General features: G+C 37.4%; 1 protein-coding gene and 1 non-coding gene across 2 annotated transcripts in view; one reads left to right on the plus strand and one right to left on the minus strand.

The window, feature by feature from the left end:
- Positions 1–14,672, minus strand: part of eva1aa (eva-1 homolog A, regulator of programmed cell death a) — a 165,941-nt gene that overhangs the window by 126,361 nt on the left and 24,908 nt on the right. Inside the window, exon 2 of the mRNA XM_030129145.1 lies at positions 3,251–3,474. Coding sequence (XP_029985005.1) covers positions 3,251–3,474 — 224 coding nt within the window. The remainder of the gene's footprint in view (positions 1–3,250; positions 3,475–14,672) is intronic.
- trnaa-ugc (transfer RNA alanine (anticodon UGC)) lies at positions 12,084–12,155 on the plus strand. The gene has a single exon. It is a non-coding gene; the product is annotated as a tRNA-Ala (tRNA).

Genomic DNA, 14,672 nt, shown 5'->3' on the forward strand with positions numbered 1-14,672 from the left:
ACTTACATCTTATATCCTGCTGTTGTGCCCTTTACTTGTTTGTCAAATGCACTTTGTAAATTTTGTTTTTAAAAGGTGCTATATAAAGCTATTATTATTGTTATTATTATTATTATTATTATTATTGTTATTATTATTATTATTATTATTAATAATAATAATAATAATAATAATAATAATAATAATAATAATAATAATAATTTAATTGAGTAGAAACACTGCATTACTGAGCTTCTTGTGACTGGATTCTGACAATAACCCAAAAATGTTAAACTGTTAAGTAACATATAAAGTCTGTCTCTCTGAAATTCACACAAATATTTGATTGATTGATTGAAATCTTTATTTCAAACATGTAGACAATGAAATCAAAACAAAAATTAACCAACAAAATATAAGTACTGGTATATAAAAGCTTGATAAGTAAATAAAAGAAAAAAAAAAATAATGAGGTAAATAAAATAAATGAAATGAAATTATACATGCTCAAAAAGGAGAAAGAAGAAGAAGAACATTACATTTAAAACATGTAACACTTTTCATTGACGTTTGACTTTTTAATGTGTTTTTGGAGGTAATATTCATGATCACATCATCATGAACCATAACTTTTACCCCTAATCGTTTTATCGTCTGTCCATTCAATGACATAATCGCATTATCTGAAGAATGCATTGACATATCTGCACCAGATTTATACTATGGGTGCATCTTGGCATGGAGCAGAAGGCTATTGAAAATCAGTGACCTTGACCTACTTTTTCAAGGTCAAATGTCCATGTGCAGTTATAATATCCGATTACTTTCACATATAAATATGTATGTAATAAGTTTTACACAAACACCATCTAATCTAAATTATAGGGCAGTAACTTTCAACAGAATCTTACCCTATATTTAGCCGAGGGGTTGTAAAAGTGTGCAGCATGTTATGTTTTATACTTGATACAGTTTTTTATAGGCATATTTCATCTAATCTTATATACAGGGTGTTCCACAAAATGTATACACATTTTAAATAATTGTAAAGTAGGTATTTATTCAAATTCATTTAATTTTCAAAATGTAATAGAATTTACAAACATCATTTTATTGTTTTGTCACCGCCTGTTCTCAAACTGACATCCGTTCTGGTCCAGACACTGCTGACAACGCCAAGCAATGGAATCGAACACATTACCAAACAATTCCCTCGGTAGTTGGATGCATTCACGTTCAATGGCTGCTCTCAATTCAGCGACTGTTGCAGGTCTCATAGCGTAGACTTTGTCTTTTAGGTATCTCCATTAAAAAAAAGGTCTAGTGGTGTGAGGTCTGGTGAACTTGCCAAACAGGTAGATTGGACGGAGGGGTTTCGTTGAATACCCTCCGCGTTTTATGGGTATGAATAAATAGATAAGTCCCGGTAATGAAAAAAAAACAGCAAAAAAACACAATCCACGGCAAAGGATATTCCATTAAATAAATAAATAAATACTAATTATTCAGTAAAGAAAGGCCAAAATATTTCAATTCAATAATTTGCAACAGTTTTGACTCACTCATTTGATTTTTAAGGACATATTAAACAGTTTAAAAACAGATGATAAAGAATCCATTCTAAGCAGAACTAAGCATTTTATATGAAGACATTCCAGTAATACCAACAAACCAAGGGTCACAAACAGGTGGTACAATGAGATTCTTCAGGGTTGTACTAATGTGGGTGGCACAGCAGTCAGTCATTCTCTCACTTTAGCACAATGCACTCTCTGTGTCTGTGCATTCATGGCTGTCCTGTCTATTATGGAAACGGAGAGTGTTCAACACTAGAAGGCAGAGGAACTAAGAATAAACCAAACAACAGAATGAATGTTGAACAGGATGTGTTTGGGTTGGTGCTCCAAAAACGCTGCTTCTTGTCCAGCCACATCCCAATTTAGGAGACGATGCTAAGGCAAAGACCCCATGAAATCGCTTTGTGTCATGGGAACATACAAGCCAGCTTCCTCTTTAGAGAGTGTAATTTGCCGGAAAACATCCTCACAAAGCATTACATAATCAATGGTCCTGCAAAATTTAACCCAAGTTGACCATTTTACTGGACACTGCCTCTCACTAGTCGCTTTTCCATTGACCCTCAAATTGCGCAAATATAACTTGCGCATAAAAATTTACCTAATGGAAAAACGACAATTTCGCCAAAAGTCAAATTTTTTGATTAAATTTTTTTGCGCTGGCAAGAGGTAGTGTTTCAGGCGTAGTGCAAATGCTATATCATGCAAAACTGCAATGGAAAGACCTTTTTTTCGCAACTAGAGTCATGTGAAGTAAAAAAAATGGATGTTGACGGACGTTACAACAAGCGAAGAAGAAGAAGAAGAAACACATTGTGGTATGTGTGGACACACCAGGAAACCCACTCATTTTTTAATTTAGTACGAGATAGACGGGTAATATATAATAATAATAATAATAATGAATATATCTGTAAATCAACACCATATTTACGTTTGTCGACATGTTTATGGAATGACTTCTCGTATCATCTCGCAATAATAAGTAAACAAATCATCGCATTTGTGATTTAATGGAAAAAAACGACATTACGCACTTCTGTTTTTTCGACATTTAGTAAATATCGGTAAAATTTTGCGCAGATGTCCAATGGAAAAGCCACTACTGAAGGCATCAAAACTATGAATGAACACATATGGAATTATGTAGTTAAAAAAAGTGTAACATAATTCAAAGCATGTTTTATGTTTTATATTTTTCAAAATAGCCACATTTTGCTTTTATTACTGCTTTGCACATTCTTGGCATTCTCTCGATGAGATTCATGAGGCAGTCACTTGAAATGTTTTCCAAAAGTCTTGAAGGAGTTCCCAGTGATGCTGAGCACTTGTTGGCCATCTGCAGTCCATCTCATGCCATTTAAATGAGAAGGTGAGTCCAAACTTTTGACTGGTAGTGTATATAATAATAATAATAATAATAATAATAATAATAATAATAATAATAATAATAATAATAATAATAATGAATATATCTGTAAATCAACACCATATTGACATTCGTCGACATGTTTATGGACTGACTTCTTGTGTCATCTCGCAATAGTGAGTAAACAAATCATCGCATTTGTGATTTAATGGAAAAGACGACATTACACACTTTTTTCGACATTTAGTAAATGTTGGTAAAGTTTTGCGCAGATGTCCAATGGAAAGCGCCTACTGTCAGAAACGTGTGGAATGAGTGAATTTACCTGTAGTGCTGTGGACACTGAACAGTATCGATCATCCTCCTGATAGTTATAAGAACTTAGGAGGGCCTGGTAGGTCTGAGGGCACTGTTGGGGGTCAGAGGCACCTCTCCTTCCATAGAAAGCCGACTGGACGGTGACGGTAGTACGAGGTGGGCAGCGAACAGACAGGAAGTCTCCGTCACAGGCCTGCTCAGTGTAGTTCCTCAACACTTTGGATAGATAACCTAAAAGACAGCAAAATACAGCAACAACTGATAACGTACACAGTGATGGAATACATTCGGGATTTCCAAATATTAAGTTTCAGCCCCTGTGCTTCAATATCAGACTAAATATGCAGTGCATGGAATTCCAATAGAATTTACACTTACTGAAATTAAACCAATTAGATTAAGGCTTAAACGCTACTACAGTTTTTCTTCACCTGTGCAAAATGACTTACTTAAAGGGGTGATATTTTGCTTGTTTAAATGGAATTTTGCATTTTCAAACATTTCCATGTGGTCTAAATAAACTGTAAATGCTATGCTTGGGTCTGAAATCTTCATTAACCCTCCGGTATCCGGGTGCACCTTTTAGGCACACTTTGCAACTCGTGTTAAAAAACTTCATATTATTTTTTACAATTTAAATAGGGTTAGAATTCAAAAGTTGTTCATTTGTGCATAATCTTTTAAATTCTGGCCACCAACTAAAATTTGCGCATTGTAAACAAAAGAAAATTACAAAACTAGCATCTGTCTCCCAAGTGTGCCTAAAACGCACTATTTCTTCCATTTGATATGTATGATTAGGGCTGACCTTGATTTACAAAAATAAAATCAAATTAGAGCAGAAAAAGAAATCAATATGTAATATTTAATAGTTTGATTTATAGGTGTGCATTTTTCGCACACTTGGTGACAAATGCTAGTATTTTTGAACATTTGACCTAGTGCCAAAAATAATAGCGCAAATTAACCAATGTTGCTGTTAATCATTGACATATGCCAGGCTGCAAAAATCAAATAATATGCGATCCACTTCTTATGTAGTATATTGCAAAAATATATATATTTTTTGTGTTTTTTGCATCCAAAAAATGGTTTGTTTACATTACAAACACGGCATTTAAAGGGTTAAAAATGTGACAGTTATTGAGTATTTGGTATTTTTATTTACGGCTCAAGTTGATGAAATAGAAAAAAGTGTAAAAGAATTAAAAACAAACTGTATGAAAAATGTTTTGACATTATTCCACAAGTGTGCCAAAAAGGCACACTTGCTGCTTAGTAAGGGCCTTGCTGGAGGGGATACCGGAGGGTTAATTCAACTCCACAGGTCCATCTTCAACAATATTTTTGAGTAATGACACCAGAAAGTCGTTTTGAGCGCTGGCCCTTTAAATGCAAATGACCCCAACCCCTCCATGTTATTGGTTGTGCTGCTCTGTCCCGTTCAACCAACAACTGAACATTTAAGGTAATCTGCTCGAAGTTTGGACATATTTTCAGTATGGATTACAACCGCTGCTGCTGACAAACAGTTATACTCAGAGAAATGTTTGTCGGAAGTCTTGACCTTATATGTGCAAATGTCGTGATGTAACTAGTTATAAAACGTAACAAATTAAGAAAGAATTGAAACGGGTTGTAGAAATCCACTTGATTTTTGCCGGAATGAATATAACGATGGCGTTGCAGCACCTGGAGGGTTCAAATTCAAACTTTATGAACTATTAGGGTCTAAATACACAAATAAATGTACCAAAGACTAATAAATGTGGGATTAGCAAAATATGACCCCTTTAAAAAAGTCTTTAAAATCTATTAAATTTGAAATGGTAGGTCTTAAGTTATGTTGCCATAAACTTATCGTGATGTAACTAGTTATAAAACGTAAGAAATTAAGAAGGAATTGAAATGGGTTGTAGAAATCCACTTGATTTTTGCCAGAATGAATATCAAGCTAGCTTTGCAGCACCTGGAGGGTTCAAATTCAAACTTCATGAACTGTTATGGTCCCCAAATACACAAATAAATGTACCAAAGACTAATAAAAGTGAGTTTAGCAAAATATGACCCCTTTAAAATGACTTAAATAAATCTATAATATCATGCCAGCATCATATTCAAAGAGTGTTAGCATGCTGCAGCATTGTTCAAGCTTGTTTTGCTCAATTTATTATGCGTTTCCATGGGCATTTGGTAGTGCTGCAAATCAGCAAGCCCTGACACATGACTGCTTACATTTCAGAGCTGCCTTTAGGCCCGTGATATCACAGAAAAGATAACGCTTTAGCTTTATTAGCCTGTTAGCGTCATCCCTGCAGCTGTACGTATGCTGAACAAGCATACGTTTATTACTAAAATAAACATGTCTGATGTTATTCAGCTTTTATACAGAGATGCAGTGTTTACATAGGCTACATATTATGGGGGATTTCTGAGGCAATAGTCTATTATCTCTGTGTAAAAGTTTCCAAGTATCCTCCTGCACCACTATATGTTGAAAATTTACATAATTTATGCTGCATTTTTTTCAGACTAAAGCCTTGTTTGCATGTTCATGCTTGCTAGTAACCATGGTTAATAAGACACGACAAGACATAAACAGACGCAAACTAAAAGCCATATATTGACACAAACACCAGTTCCATTTAACCTTGCAAGCAGCAAATTAAATAAAAGCCGTACAAAACACTTCTGAACTCCACAATCCCATTAAGAGTCTTTGAGAGCTGCCAGTCAGCCCGTCAGTCACACAGAACTGAAGCCATCACAAAGCCACCATTAACATTCCTGTCTGTAGCAAGAAAAGCACAGATAAAGAGGAGAGCTCAAACCCTGGCTGCTATAATGTCTTTCTAGACTTATCTGGACCATTAGGAAATTGCCAATTTTGAGAACTCACCCCACAAATACTTCTTCATAACTACTATTTCCATTTCTAACACTTCTATTCCACATATATCAGATATTAGGTCTCATATTTTCAAACGTTCTGCTTTCCTTTGCTTTATAAAATAACTGAAACTTCTCCAGTGAGCTGCAACTCCCCTGTTAAGTGTTCTGCAAACACATTTACAGAGAGTCAACACACACACACACACACTCACAAAGTGGATGCACTGTGGTTCAATTACCTTTATTTAGTTAGTGTTTGGTAGGGAAGAGGAAATGACACTGACGCACCGTTCTCAAACACACATCGACACACGCACATACACATGTATTTGCGCAAAACACACTCATTGTCGCTTTATCACCATGGCCACAGTTAAAAGGAGGAAGCGAAACAAGAGACATTCTCAGGCTTGGAAAGGTCAGCCTCACTCTAAATACGGATGGTTATTAAACCACCATTGCTCACAGTAACAGGTTTCCACCTGTGACTGGGTTGTGCAAATGGACAACAGGTGCACCCGCAACGCTATTTGAAGGATGTTTTGTGTTTACTTAGAGATTATTTGCATGCCACATACTGACTTCAAACTGATAAGAATGTGAACTAAAACTAGTTTAAGAAGCTCTGTCTTTACAGCAATTCAGATTTATAGAGATTAACCCTATAACGCCAAACGTATCATATTTGATACATAAGTTTTAAAGCCCTCTATGTGATATTTTTTTCTTGAAAAACCTGATGTATACAATTAGATACATGCAATACACAGATAATCCACCGGGGGGATGAATTCATTCCCCAGAGGCCTTTCCAGTGACACTACAAGATTGTCATTAATGAGGAAGGAGGCAGAACTTTGCCAATTTTGAAAAGGAATTACCAATTTGTTAGACATGTTTGTGTTATATTATGTTTTTGTTTGTTCAAAAATAATAATATTTGAGCATTGGAGACCCAATGTATCAAATATGATACAAAATTGAAACTCATACATGGAAACTGATATTTGAAAAATATTGTTTGGTGTTGTTCAGAAGAACCAATAAAGGCTCCAGTTTCAAACAACTGGAATTTTCTGTCAGTGATTTAATGGGTCAGGCTTTACAGGGTTAAATAAATAAACTACCTATAGAACAACAAATTTAAGATTTTGACTCAAAGTTCATGGTGCATTTTTCTAAGATGATATAATACTGATGAATGATGAATAATGAAGTAGGCTAAAGCTGATAGCTAGTTCATTGGCCGATATCAACCCTCCTCCCTCAAAAAAATAAATAAAATGAAAAATAAAATTAAATAAAATAAAGACAAATGGAGGTGCTTAATTGATGTGGTAACACTGAACATTATATTAGGCTCAAATGAATTAATCAATCATCAAAAAATTCTGTTTTTCAAGCTATTATAAAAATTTTCAGTAATTCCACTTAAGAAGCCCCACATCAACCTACTGTCAATTATTAATCGTCAATAGCCTTCCAGTAATTTGTAAAACACCCTACTGACCAAACCAATCAACTGATCTGTCTTTATATTGACCAATTTCCAGCATAAATTGTAAAAACATGTTCTTTATGCTTTTACACATCTGTTAAGCCTCTTCAGATAAACTATAATTTGCACTTTAAACATATTCTACTGCCATTTTGATTTGTTCATTTTATTGTGCGGGCTTAACTAGTTTCTAGTTTCCACCGCAGTAATCTCCCTCTCATACACTAGTCTGCTTCGCCTGCCACATTCCAGAGAGTGCGAGAGGGAACTTGGCATTCCCCTTGGCAGCGGGACCACACACACACACACACACACACACACACACACACACACACACACATGCACACAAAACGTCAACACAAACAACGTGGTAGGAACAAGCCCAGCTGCTTGCTCTTGAAGCCAGGGTGTGCGGTGTTGGAGTAACAGTATCACGTTATTAGGGCTGGTTCTTGGAAAAGTGCCAGTGCCATGAGATACCACGAGTTTGTGCAGCCCTCCTGTTTTGCAAAGCCTCGGGTACAGCTTTGGAAACCATGGAGACGGCTGAGGTTATGAAGAGGGTGAGACGGAGAGGACCGAAGATGGATAATTCAGTTCAAATTGGAACTTCTTGAGGAGATGGAGGGCGGTTCGATTCATAAGGAGTAGCGAAGGATACTTGAGCAACAGTTTGAGCAGCACAAACACACCGATACGCCTTCCTCCACCCTACAAAGTGGAATTATGGGTAAGGGTAAACAGATTATCTCACACAAACCCTGAGGCACCCTCTCAAAAATCCATTTCTCTCTTTCACCATCCCACCTTTCTCCTCCCACGCTCTCGGTCTCACAACTTCAGGTTCGTCACTATTGTTCCCTTCACGCTACCTGTTGACTGAAGCCTGCTTTCAAGGCCAACAAATCAGGTGGGGTTAAGGCACCTGTGTAAACCGCCCAGCCAATGACAGGTGTCCCTCAGAGGCAGAAGGCCGAACAATGCTGGAGGAACACCCAGGCGTCTCTCCTCCTCTCTTCTCCTCCCTGTTTCTTTTCATGTGGGCCCAGACTCCTTCCTTAACTAGCTCTCTGCCCTTTCTCCTGACAAAAAAAGACCACGCTATTATGTCTGCCGGTTTGTTTATTTGGCCATTAAAAAGGCAGGAGGCTGCGGTCGTGATGCTGTTCATGTACAAACAGGTTGAAAAGCAAGCAAGGTCCATTTAATCTCTGCACAAGCAGCTCAGGGATTTGTTAAAACGTAGACAAAGCCAGCTGCACCTGCCTTTTCTATCTCTCATCCAAAACAGATCGGATCTTGTCATATAATGTGATTTAACTTGTCAGAAGTCACTTTTCCATTGACCCTCAAATTGCGCAAATATAACTTGCGTATAAAAATTTACCTAATGGAAAAACGACAATTTCGCCAAAAGTCTAATTTTTTTATTATAAGTTTTTGCGCTGGAAAGAGGTGGTTTTTTGGGCATAGTGCAAATGGTATATTACGCAAAACTGCAATGGAAAGACCTTTTTTCGCAATTAGAGTCAGGTGAATTAAAAAAACTATGTCGACATATGTTACAACAAGCAAAGAAGAAGAAGAAACGTGTCGGTATGTGTGGACACACCAGGAAACCCAATCATTTTTTTTATTTTGTATGAGATAGAGGGGTAATATATAATAATAATGAATATATCTGTAAATTAACACTATATTTATATTTGTCGCCATGTTTATGGAATGACTTCTTGTGTCATCTTGCGATAACAAATAAACAAATCATTGCATTTGTGATTTAATGGAAAAACCGACTAGAGCTGCAACCAATTAATTGACTCAAAGTGATCCAAAAAAATCATTCAAAAACAATTCTCCTGAATCAAAGCTTTGTTTCCTTCATTTCTCTGCTGTTAAACATTGGTTCCACTGTTGTGTTTCACACGGACACTTATTGTGATGCACAAAGAAGCTTCAATTCTGGAAAACTGCAGTAGAATACTTCCCTTCAATCAATTCGAGTCAATTAATCGAATCGTGAATTTTTGCATTCGCTTCAAGCACCTAATCAATTAATCAGTTGCAGCTCTAAAAGCAACATTATGCACTTCTGTTTTTTTGAGATTTAGTAAATATTTTGCGTATATGTCCAATGGAAAAGCGACTAGTGAGTAGGAATGTCCGAGGTTCAGTCATGCTTTGGCTTTCAGCTGCAATCACTACAATTCAGTCGACAATACAGTTAGAAATCAGAAGTTCTTGTGAGTATTCCCTCCTCATTTGTGATCATGTGAAGACCCTCATGTCTGATCCAGTGATGGAGGGGTTGAGGTATGATGAAGATTAGCGACAGGCCACTGTGTTGTGTCAACATGACACAGAAAGAGGTGTGTTGGTGAAGGATTTCCTGCCAGAGAACTACTGATTAGACAAGTCCTGGTGCAGGTTATATACCAGTGCTTTCTTGCAGGACAGTACAGGGATCATAATTACAGATGTTAAATCCTCTCAATGAAAACAAAGAAAAGCCACTCACAATGACTCACTGACTCCCAGGAATACGTTTTCCATTGGCTAACTATTTTCAGTCAACATTCTCCTCTCTTTTTCCCATCTGCATGAAACAACAACCACCTCCAAACTCGCAACCACTTGCTGAAAATGACAAGTTGGATGAATATTTGGATCATGCAACAAGGCGAGTCTGCTTAGTTCTTTGTGGTGTTTTCTTTTGCAGGGATTTAGACATTTTAATGTTGGGGCATGCTTCCCTACATCTAAATGGTAGAACCCAAAACCAATTTCTCCCTAACTCTCCTTGCAAAGGCACTATCAGTGGATCTTTAGTTTCCACCCAAGATGACTGTGATTTAGTTTAAGGAAATGCAAACAATCCCGACAGTTGGTGTTGAATAGAAGTGAAGTCACATCCATGAAGAGCAATAGACAAATAATAGTAAATAAACAAAGTTAATGGTGATTGTAGTTGACAAGTTTTTTTTCTGCCACCATTTACACAGGGATTTAGACATTTTCATGTTGGGGCAGCTTTCCTACATCTAAATGCTAGAACCCAAAACCAATTTCTCCCTAACTCTCCTTGCAAAGGCACTATCAATGGATCTTTAGTTTCCACCCAAGATGACTGTGATATAGTTTAAGGTAATGCAAACAATCCAGACAGTTGGTCTTCTATGAAGGTGAAGTCCTATCCCTGAAGAGCAATCAATAGATATACAAATAATAGTAAACAAAGTTAATAATGATTGTAGTTGACAAGTTTTTTTTCTGCCACCATTTACACATATGATATTTGTCTGTTTAAAATATAATTAACAAGTCAATAAAGTGGGAGTAAAGATTGTAAAGTAACAGCTGGTTTTGCATGGCAGTGTGTTCATCTCTTGTTGCACGTGAGACACGTCACCAACATCCAAACCACTGTTACCTCAGCATATTTCACTTCATTCTTTAAGGGAGAAAGCATTAAAAGACAGGAAAATTATTACAAGTCTGGTCATGTTGAAGCTGCAGAGATGTCTTCAAGTGACTCTGAACTGATCGTGGAGAGAGACATGATGATGCCACTTGTGAGACTTTCTACCGTGCAGTCTTTACATGTACAGGGTGGGGAAGCAAAATTTACAATGAACATTTAGTTGTTGTTTCTCAGCAGGCACTACGTCAATTGTTTTGAAACCAAACATATATCGATGTCATAATCATACCTAACATTATTATCCATACCTTTTCAGAAACTTTTGCCCATATGAGTAATCAGGAAAGCAAACGTCAAAGAGTGTGTGATTTGCTGAATGCACTTGTCACACCAAAGGAGATTTCAAAAATAGTTGGAGTGTCCATAAAGACTGTTTATAATGTAAAGAAGAGAATGACTATGAGCAAAACTATTACGAGAAAGTCTGGAAGATACTATTAAAGAAGAATGGGAGAAGTTGTCACCCGAATATTTGAGGAACACTTGCACAAGTTTCAGGAAGCGTGTGAAGGCAGTTATTGAGAAAGAAGGAGGACACATAGAATAAAAACATTTTCTATTATGTCAATTTTCTTGTGGCAAATAAATTCTCATGACTTTCAATAAACTAATTGGTCATACACTGTCTTTCAATCCCTGCCTCAAAATATTGTAAATTTTGCTTCCCCACCCTGTATGTATTTTCACAGTCTGATAAGTAAAGTTTTACCGCAAACTGCAGCTTTCTTGACTTGTAAAATTATCGGTTAAATTTACATTCGTCATATTTGTACGTGTATTGATGAATAATCCAAATGAGATGAAAAAAATTACTTGCTATTGATTGTAATGTAGTTTTTTCCCTTAATGAGGTCCTATGGGGCACAGCCTGAAGGCGTGGGTCTCTACTCTGAAGTGAGTATTTATTCAAGACGACTTTGCCCCTTGTGGTGACACAGCACTCACAGATAGTGTTACACTGACCAAGGAGGGGATGTAGCTCAGTGGTAGAGCGCATGCTTTGCATGTATGAGGCCCTGGGTTCAATCCCCGGCATCTCCAGTACATTTTCTTTGGACATTTCCCCACTGTGGGACTAATAAAGGATGATCTTATCTTAAATGAGACTGGTGACGATGTAGAATGTTTCCATAATCTAAAAGCCTTCAGTGCTATACTTCATGTATCTAATCTAATCTAGCCTGTCTCTTTTTTCAGGACGACAATGAGGAATCACTACTCTCCCTGTAATCTGAGGTGTTCGGTGTCTACCAATAAGCACAACAGGTATGTCTGATATGAACAGAAGGCAGGTGGGGGAAGAGAAAACGCCATAGGTAGGAGGTGGTTTGACTCAGCTCAGGTGGAGAGTCGCTCTGTTATTCATACTCAGGGCTTTCCCCTGTGTTTGAAAGACGCTGCCTCTTCCTATTGGCTGGGCCCGGAGAATGAACAATGCACTGCACCATGAAGCAGGTTACAACTGAAGCCTGGTATAATAGTAGAAGCTTAATACTGCTGTTTTATCTGCCGCTTTTTTAATATTTAACTCACTTTTATGTTGCTGGTGAAATAATGATTCCAAAGCCTCTTGCATTGGGCAAGAATGTATAATATAGCAGAATATTACAAGATTACAGCTAAGCATAATGCCACAAAATTCCCTGTTTACACAGGAGTTTAGAAATAATAAAACGGCAGTCAAAGCAGCCTCCTCTTAATATAGGTCATATAATAGAACGATCTGTGACGACACTTTAAAATGCATTCCATAGAAACTAAACAGCCAGGATGTTCTTAAAAGTTACAGAATCAAAGGCTGTATCACGTTTCATCTTCGTACATTAGGTATTTGGGCTTTTACAACTTCATGACTTTATTGGTGTTATTTTAAGTAAATTATAGCCATCAAACCATCAAATGTTCAGAGATGTAGAGCTGCAGGCCTGGTGCTGGAAAAGGAATTCCCTTTAAGTGGTGATTACTGGGAAGAGCGGAGGTTACCCTCAAAGCTACAGGCTGCGCACTGGCAACAATCTCGAGAAGCCTGGGTCGCCAGTGCGACATAAATAAAGAGGGTAAAAAGAGGGTGATGAAATACACAAAGGAAGGTGTGTAATGGTCAAGGAGAATGGTGGACTATGGTAGACACCTCCGAAAGAATTAAAACTTCTCCTGGGCTTCCTGTAGGTTTCAACAAGTTATCTTTAAGACTGTTTAAGACCATCATGAGCATGATTTGAGACCTTCAGTACTTGCTCTAGAGCCAGATCTTGTTGAACATCAACATTTTTGATGAATGAGCCACATTATAGCCCACACACCACACTGTGATACACTAGATGGGTGTGCTCTGATAATTCTGCCAGGGCTGCACACTTTCCATCTGGCTTTATGGGTAACAATTTGGACTCATTTTGCAGTTTTCTTAAAGCTGTTTATTACTTATGTTTCCCAAAATCAAAATTAAGGTAGTATTAACCTTATTGTCAATAGTTTTTCATGCTATAGCCAGAAAATTTTTTAAAGCTTTTTAAGGTGCTCCTGTGGATTTGGTGGGAAAAAAGGGACCACAGTCAAAAAAAAGACTACATGAGAACAAGAGCTGTATGGGCAGCTACAGACTGTGCACTGGCAACAATGTAGAGAAGCCTGGGTCACCAGTGTGACACAAATAAAGAGCGTAAAAAGAGGTTTAATGAAATACACAAAGGAAGGTGTGTAACGGTCAAGGAGAATGGTGGGCTGTGGTAGATAACGCCTGGGCTTCCTGTAGGTTTCAACAAGTTATCTTTAAGACCTTTTAAGACTATCGTGAGCATGATTTGAGACCTCCAGTACTTGCTCTAGAGCCAGATCTTGTTCAACATCAATGTTTTTGATGAATGAGCCACATTATAGCCCACACACCACACTGTGATACACTAGATGGGTGTGCTCTGATAATTCTGCCAGGGCTGCACAGTTTCCATTTGGCTTCATGGGTTACATTTTGGACTTGTACTGTAAGAGTTTTCTTATAGCTGTTTATTACTTATGTTTCCCAAAATCACAATGAAGGTAATATTAACCTCACAGTCATCGGAGTTTGTCTGTTTGTTTGTCTGTCTGTCTGTCTGTTGGTTTGTTAGCAAGATAACTCAAAAGGTTTTGGACAAATTTTGATGAAATTTTCAGGAAATGTTGATACTGGCACAAGGAACAAATGATTAAATTTTGGTGGTGATTGGGGATGGGGGGGGGGGGCTGATCTGCCTTGGAGGAGGTCTGCACTGCCCGAGTGCTTTTCTAATTACCTCCGCCAAGTGTAATGGCGGAGGTTATGTTTTCATCAGGGGGGGTCTGTTTAATTGTTAGTTAGCAAGATAACTCAAAAAGTTATGGAGAGATTTTCACGAAATTTTTAGGAAATGTTGATACTGACACAAAGAAAAAATGATTACATTTTGGTGGTGATGGGGGGGGGGGGGGGGGTCATCTGCCTTGGCGGAGGTCTGTGCTCTCAGAGTGCTTTTCTAGTTTTTAATGCCATAGCCAGAAAAAATAGATTTTTAAGGCTTTTTAAGGTGCTCCAGCGGA

Source organism: Sphaeramia orbicularis, chromosome 24 (assembly GCF_902148855.1).
Source record: "Sphaeramia orbicularis chromosome 24, fSphaOr1.1, whole genome shotgun sequence".
NCBI classification, from domain to species: Eukaryota; Metazoa; Chordata; class Actinopteri; order Kurtiformes; family Apogonidae; genus Sphaeramia; species Sphaeramia orbicularis.